The sequence below is a fragment of the Eutrigla gurnardus genome (assembly GCF_963514095.1).
Source record: "Eutrigla gurnardus genome assembly, chromosome: 8".
Taxonomy (NCBI): Eukaryota; Metazoa; Chordata; class Actinopteri; order Perciformes; family Triglidae; genus Eutrigla; species Eutrigla gurnardus.
Window position 1 is genome coordinate 3,111,558 of NC_139922.1, and position 8,066 is coordinate 3,119,623.

Below are 8,066 nucleotides of genomic sequence, written 5' to 3' on the forward strand. Positions count from 1 at the left end.
TGTATGTCTAAGATCTCAGGCCAAAGATATCATCATGGTGAATTACAATGTGAGCAGATAATTTACTAACCACCATCGATATTTTGCTTAGGAACACTTCCTCTTTCATGTGCGTGTTTATTCTGCCAATCAGAGTGAATCTGCTACAGCTACACTCGATTAGTATTTATTTTTCCATCAGAGTACTTCTTTTCTCCAATCTCTACTTTACCCTGCCCTTCATTCTTTCCGTCCTCCACGTCTCCCAAACTTTGCGTGCACACAAACAAACACACACACACACACACACACACACACACACACACACACACACACACACACACACACACATACACACACACACACACACACACACCACACCCATCTCCTTCCACCTCTGGTCCCTCACTTCTCCCGCCTCGTTGACATGGGAGCAGGCGAGTTGGGAGCACTGGGCTGACTCATGGCCAACACACCCAACAGATGGGAGGGGTAGAGGGAAACGTCAAGAATTTAACAGGGAGAGTGAGAGGTTATTCGTGGTTTATCTTTGTTACGCTTGTTAAATGTTTTACTAGGGGAAAAGGAGAAAGAGATGAAACAGTGGCATCTGGCCTGACTCAGATCTGAACAAACTCCTCATTCCAGCTGAAACTGTTTATCTGAACTCATGATAGCTGCTGATAAACCTTTACAGGCCTCTTCTGTCTAATGAAAAAGGAGGTGGTTCATAGATTTCTACACTGTGGTGATGCAATGCGCCTGCAACACTTGCTATGTTGAGTTCAACTTTAAAATGTCACATGTAGTCACATTTTTCTGTGATTGCAACATGTATCTTAGCTGCAGACATTCAGGGACACCACCCTAAATGATTCAAGATAACCTTTCCTCTTTGGATTGGAGATGTTTTGGTTTTGTTTTCTATCTTTTGGTGAGGCCTTTGAATGACAATATTTCTTGTACATTTTTTAGACAAAAAGAGGACTGTGCATTGTGTCCCCTATCCTTTACAGTGTAGTCTTCTTAGGCCAAACACAGACTTTCACCCAGGAGCCAGCTGTTTGTGTCCCTTGTAAAGCCAAGTCAACACTGAATTATTTTACCTTACTTTTGCTGACTTACATACTTAACTTGGAAAACACAATTTACATAACACACAGCTATTTTATACGACAGCGTTTTAGGGCAACTGTAGGGAAAAAAAAGGAAAAAAAAAACAGGTGGGCAGTATTCGGAGAAAAAATGTTGCGGATTTGCTACTTTATTACAATGCTAACAACCGGCATTTATGCTAACTTCCCATGACTGTCGCATTTATTGTTCTAATGAATCCATCACAACGTGTGACAACGCCTCGTTTAGGTCCTTAGGGTGACGGCTGTTGATGCTTATTGTTGGTTTTATTTATACGGGCCAAATTGTCATCTTATGGGTGTTTAATGATCAGGTGGTTTGCAAATTTGCTACTTTAGAATGTCGCAAATTTGCTTGCTTTAAAGTAGCAAATTTGCGACTTTAAAACAAGCAAATTTGCTACTTTCTTCTCTGAATATTGCCCACCTCTCTCGGCTCTGGTTTTTTTTTCCTACAGTGGCCCTAATACTCGTAATTCTACCACATTCTTTTTTGAATGAACGCTGGAGTTGGAGTAACCAAAATGGTGGAAGCTGTTGTATCTTAAAGCTGTGTTCCGCCATCCAGTTTTACGAGGGTTGCTTGGATTATTTGATGATTAATGACTAAGCAAAGTGAATCCTCAGAAGTTCAGCCATCTCTCCTTGGAGCCTGAGGAATTACAGGCATGCGGTAGACGTGCACCCCCCAACCTTCTATCTCCAATGTCCGTCTCTCCTGCCATCCCTTCTTTTCCACTCTTTCCCTGGATTTCCCTGCTTTCCTGGTCACAACAACAGAGAGCCAGACTGGTGCTTCCTTTATTGGAAGGAGGCCAGAATTAGAGACAGGTCTCTATTTCTATATGAGCAAAACGGACTACCAGTAGAATGAAGAAAAACAAGATTTTGGGTCTATTTGAACCTATAAAAAACTAGGTTAATTTATTGAAAAAGTCTCCTCTTTGGCTCATCTCATCACGCTTGTATTGATCCAATACCAATACAGACCTTGGTATCGATACTATCGATATTTGGATCGGCCTGCCCACCCCTACAACGACATGCTGTTTCTAAAGTGGGAGCAGGTCGTGTAACTCGACTCATCAGGAGAAAACCAATTCCGGAAAGTTTAATTGGACCGCAACATTCATTTCACACAATCTGAAATAATTCACGTTTAAGTTCTTTATTTACAAATGTGTTGCATTTAGTTCAAAGTCCACAGAAAAATGAACGTGTTCAATGAACTTTTCTTTTGAACTCGTTCATGCACAACACTGGATTTGATGTTGAGTCTTTGGATAGTGATGGTATTTTCAGTGCCGGAAGGCATAAACTGCACTGCACAGTGAGGTTGTTTCATTTGAAGACAACATATTGTCTATATTTCCAGCCAAAGAACTGGAAAACATGTAACTTGAGACCAGTGTTCTCGCAAAGTCTTGAAAGCGCACGTTCATTGTGGTATATCTTCTTTATTTTGACTTGTGACTTGGTGTGATGTGCAATAAAAACACACAAAAATCGATTGAAAAATGTAGAATCCTGCTAATATTTCCCATTTTTTCAAAATGTATCTGTAATCTATTTACACACACTAACTTTTCCAAACAGCCGTAGACCAAACTAAACTGCACTGGCCCACATTGGGAAACGATTACAGACTATTTCAGATACAGTTGGGAAAACAGTTGTGATTAATGTGGCTGTCTCTGATGTTGCAATTGAATATTTTCAAAAAAAGCTTGTTGGGAAAAGGTTGAGTTCGAGCTGTATCATTATGACACCAAGTCCATTAATCTTTAGGGATATCATCATCTGTCCAGTTAGGAAGCACACGTCATTCCGAATCAATTTCAGCTGCTTGTTCAACAGGTGCAATGGAGAGGCGGAAGCAAAACATCCCACAAAAAGGGAATGGTTTTTCATGTGAGGGCCACAGAGAGTTGCTCTCTCCTTCTCCTTCCTGACTGATTCTCTAGTTCTGTGATCTGCTAGTGTCACTACTTGGAGCATGAGGCGGTACCTGTGGCTCAGTCAGGTTCACAGGTAGTCCAGCTCCTCCAGGATCCACATCCATATGTGTGGTCGCAGGAAGGTTTGCTGTGTCTCCCAGCAAAGTATCAAGAGCATTGAGGAGATACCAGGAGACTGGAGATACAAGGAGGGCAGGACAGAGTCATAGAAGGGCATCAACCCAGCAGCAGGACTGCTATCTGGAGGACTTCCAGAGTCCAACAACATGACCTCCAGCAGGGTTCTTGTTTGCATGTTTCAGAACAAACTGTCAGAAACAGACTCCCTCTAGTGGGACCTGGCCTCACAGCCAATTATTTGTTCATCAAGATTTGATCTGTGATTTAACTGTTCATTTAATTTTTTTTGATCAGTGTAAATATTGTCCTAAATGTCCCAGCCAGTTACTAAAATCTGTTGCTTCACACAACATATGAAAGGCTTAATAATACAAAGAACGTTTGTATCAGAGAAGACGCAGAAACGAGACTGACTAATGAGAATGTAAACAAACAGAAAGCAGAGACAGAGTGCATGGGAATGGGAATAAGGACCTTCTAGCTATTACAGGACACGGCTAAAGAACTGCAGGTCAGAATGTGAATTCCTCAGAAGCTGGAGGAATTTCCCGCACACAAAGCAGACTTTGGGCGTGTGGAGGAGGGGTTGATGGCAGAAGGCCAGACAGCCATCTGTGTCTACGTGCATAACAAGGAAGAACTTCCCATTGACTTTCATTCTGTTTGACTCATTTTCACATTTTCTATATTACTGGGTTTTATTATCATTATTTCTTCATGTGCAACATTATCTTTATAATTGACCAACATCATGTGTGTAATAAAAAATGATTTGTCTCTTAATAATCACTCTAACACACATATTTGTTCCGTATTAAGGTCCCATGGCGGTACACCACAGCAGGCAGGACTTTGCCTGACTATTCCTTCTACTTCTGTCATCATTGTGAAGTCACATATTTCAGCCAATAGCAATTGCATAGAACTTGTGTTCCTTAAAAAGTCAATCTATTCCTTAAAGGGAATAATGAAATTAAATAATATTGAATAATCAGCAGACAGACTATAACTGTGATTGTACTGATTGTTTTACAACTAAAGACAAAACTCAAAAACAGTCACAGGCATCATGGGACACTTTTTGTCATGCTTTTTATTGTTTTTCATATGGGGGTTCCCTTCTCCGCACACTTTTTACTTAACGGCAAGCTTTTCACTGGATTTGATGTCCTTGCTCTCTGACACCACTTTGCCGTCCACCAGGGTCTGAGTGACTGTCACCACTTTGGTCTGGACCAGCTTTGGATCAACTGCATCCTCCAGTCTGGAAGAGTGCACAAAATGGGCAAATCAATACAAGGTTGTTCTTTATAATGAGTAAAACCCATGTCTGAAATGTATCTGGTATCCACATGCTGAAATTACAGCGATGGGAACAATATTGTATTGAAGCAGACAAACTACTTTCCATATCAACGTGGCTTCATGTTTGCATGAAGCTGATTTGAATCACATTTGCATTCCCTGAGATGAACAAGTCTGGAATATCAGTCAGCTACCAATGCAGCACAATAAATGTTTTTTTTGTTTTTTGTTTTTTTACTTACTTTAAGTCTGCCCCGCCGTCCAGCAGCCTCCTGTACTCTGTGATCTCAGCCTCCAGTTTCACCTTGATGCCGAGCAGGTGCTCGTACTCTCGTGTGTTGTGCTCTATGTCGGTGCGGATGCGAGTGAGCTCCTCCTGCAGCCTCAGGATGATGCTGTTGTACTTCTCCACCTCCATGTTGTAACGCATGTCGATATCACGCAGGGTGGCCTCCAGGGAGGCTTTCTGTCGAGAGACAAAGAAAAAGCTTTGTTACGCATTCGATTGATTTGACTCCTTTTGCCGTTCTTCCCGGGAGTTAGTTGCCAAGCTTGATACCAGTTATACCAGTCGGTACAATAATGAGCACCATTGTTCTTACCAGGCTAAATGCAGATTGCAGCTCAATGTCCAGTGCTTGATACCTCCGCCTTGTCTCAGACAACACCGTCGTGGCTTCCTTCATAGCTGTTGTGCTCTCAGTCACCAGGATCTGCACCTCTGTGATCTGGATAAAAGATAAACTACATATAGTCCATTGAAAACAAACACAGCTGGTCAATAGAAACATGTGTTTGGTGAATTACCTGAGATTCATGCCATGCTTTGAGCTCCTCCTGGTTCTTCTGCGCTATCTTCTCATACTTAGCCCTCATCTCCTCCATGATCCTGGCCAGGTCCTGACCTTTAGGAGCATCAACGTCAACTTGGACGCCAACCTGGGTGATCTGGACACGCAATTCAGCAACATCCTGTTGAGGGGGAAATAGTCAGGGAGTGATTTCCTGAACAAGGTTACTGGGGTCATCCTGTTCGAAGAGGTAAAGGGGGAAAGACTGGCTGCCATGAAGTGCTGTTTAGAATAATTGGGATTATTCTTTGTCTTTGAATCACTATTCCATCCTTACACATAAATCATTTCTGACCAGCGTCCCTCACCGTCTCGTGGTTCTTCCTCAGGTTGATCAACTCCTCCTTCAGAGACTCGATATCACTCTCCAGGTGCAGGCGAATGATGTTGGTGTCATCCAGAAGCTTCCTCAATCTGGCCACATCAGCGTCCACCGTCTGACGCATGGACATCTCGTACTCCAACCTAGCCAAACATATCACATATCAGATATGATTATGCTGGATGAAGAGCTGGTTCTACTTTCGGGCCGAACACTAACTTGACTCTGAAGTCTTCTGAAGCCAGGCTTGCGTTGTCAAGAGCGATAGAAAGATGTGCGTTGTCTTTCATCATGTCAAATATCTGGAAGAAATGAAATTGTTGTATGTTTTTGAGCATTTAGGATACAAACAAACTGCCTGTACACAGTTGCACCCTATTCTCCCACAGTCAATATGAAGACCTGCAAAATGCTTCATTGACAAATAAAAAAACTGGCAGCGTGGTGTAAATCATTAAAGAATAACGCAGGTTATCGCTCATAGATTGTCATGGAGGTGAAGATAAGATTGAGACTACATGTAATAAATGTTGTGAAATCTGCCAGAGACCCATGAACATCCATGATGGATGATAAGGCTGGAATGACTTTTGCCCCAACATTGTGTCTTCAAGGGAAGGAAAGTGGATATAGTTTTGAGATCTTTGTCAATAAAAAAGTTATTTACAAAAAATATAATTTAACAGCCATGTCTGAACATTAGTTCCTCTCACAGCACTACATCGGAAACCTATTTTCTCTACTGGTGTGAAATAGAGACGCAATTTCTGTAAAACCAGCACCTTCTAAGGAGACCCTGATTCATCACTGGCATTGTGTTGTAAAATATATTATATAAATCAATTGTTTTGCTCCCACTTTTTTGTTTTCCATTAAGTAACAAGGCTAAACAGGTATCATTGACTGATTCATTGACTCACCTTGGCCCTCAGCTCCATGATGGTGGCGTTGTACTTGCTGAAATCCCTCCCCTCCAATGGGCCTCTCTTCTCGATGGTTTCCCTGATCTTGATCTCCAGAACGCTGTTGGCCTTCTCCAGATTTCGCACCGTCTCCAGGTAGCTTGCCAGGCGGTCGTTCAGGTGCTGCATGGTTACCTTCTCATTTGTAATGGCAAGGGTACCAGAAGTGGACCCGGAGGACAGGTTTTGGTAGTCATACCCACCCCCGAAGCTGCTGCCAACCCGTGTTCCGTAGGCCGTGGAGATCCTGATCCCATAGCCCCCTGCCCCTCCACTGACACTGTGGGCCCTCTCCATCTGTAGAGCTCTGTGAGAGGCTGTCGGATGGACACCAAGAATTTGAGAAGTCTGCCGTCTGATCAGAGGTTCCATCGTTAAATGAAGTCTGCGGAGGAAGAAGCGGTGCGTTCTGGAATGGAGGGGCTTGGAAGCTCAGACTGGGGGGTGGAGGCGAGTCTTCAGGTCTTATATATCACTCTTCGTTCTTGACACTCCCATCCTATCTATATTACATTTTTATCTTTAGCCTTCTTACTCAGACTTTGTCCCCAAACCACCCACCTTCAATGAACCAGTCAAAGGTACAAACGTATGCTGTAATTTTCATAGCAAAAGTGTGTAGTTGCTACGCTATGTATCTATGGTAACTGTGATAGCAATAGCAGCGTGAAGCATAAGCCTGCTGCCTGGCCACAACTTTCATGACAAGACCAACAGAGATATTAACCTAATGACAGTACATCACTATTGTGTATGAACTGTGAGCCACAGTCGGTTCATACCATTTTTTGCTTTTAAAATTTTGATAATGTGAATTCATCTGCAGCTGAAAACTGATGTGTAAGTAAAGATTACTAATAACTTCAGTGCTCAGTTGTTTATTATTGCCACGCTAAATAAAAAAAATAAAAAATAAATAAATAAATAAGACAACAAAATCAAAGGGGTTGGTACATACACTCGTAGGAAGAGTAACAGCGGTAATAAATAAAGTCTAAATTATATCTCACAGCATTTTATAAAAGTATAAGAAAGTACTTTTCCAATCTGGAAAGTTATCATGGCTATAACTTCATCCTTCATCTCTCAGGTTACAAATTAATATACCAGGAATGTACACTTGCATGTAACTGGTCAGTCTACTCTACACAGTGATCCTCCCCCAAACAGCAGTCTCTTTGAAATTAATTAGGAAGCTCACAGGGTGTTAATGTTGGTCCCAGCCCAGTAAGGTATCCTATGACGTTTTGGCATCGTACAGTGATTGTTAGGTTGCAATATATCCTTAAAAGGAAGAGGTCTGCAAGCAAGTTAACAATGGACTAAGAATGAAGGCTTTCATGCTCATTATACATGCAATCAGGGGCTTGGGTTGGAAGTCTGAAAAGGGAAGTCTGTAGCTTTGTTCTGTGTGTCCTCCCTGAAACTAAATA

The 8,066-nt window shown here is 42.1% G+C and overlaps 1 protein-coding gene across 1 annotated transcript; it reads right to left on the reverse strand.

Moving 5' to 3' along the window:
- Positions 1 to 4,307: 4,307 nt before the first annotated feature.
- Positions 4,308 to 7,005, reverse strand: LOC311017197 (keratin, type I cytoskeletal 18-like; the record flags this gene model as incomplete). Its single annotated transcript, XM_084015409.1, has 7 exons — positions 4,308 to 4,457; positions 4,741 to 4,964; positions 5,101 to 5,226; positions 5,306 to 5,470; positions 5,658 to 5,814; positions 5,891 to 5,973; positions 6,592 to 7,005. The coding sequence occupies 7 exons, from the start codon at positions 7,003 to 7,005 to the stop codon at positions 4,328 to 4,330; spliced, it is 1,299 nt and encodes a 432-aa protein (XP_083871535.1). The 3' UTR covers positions 4,308 to 4,327.
- Between the last annotated feature and the right edge of the window lie 1,061 nt (positions 7,006 to 8,066).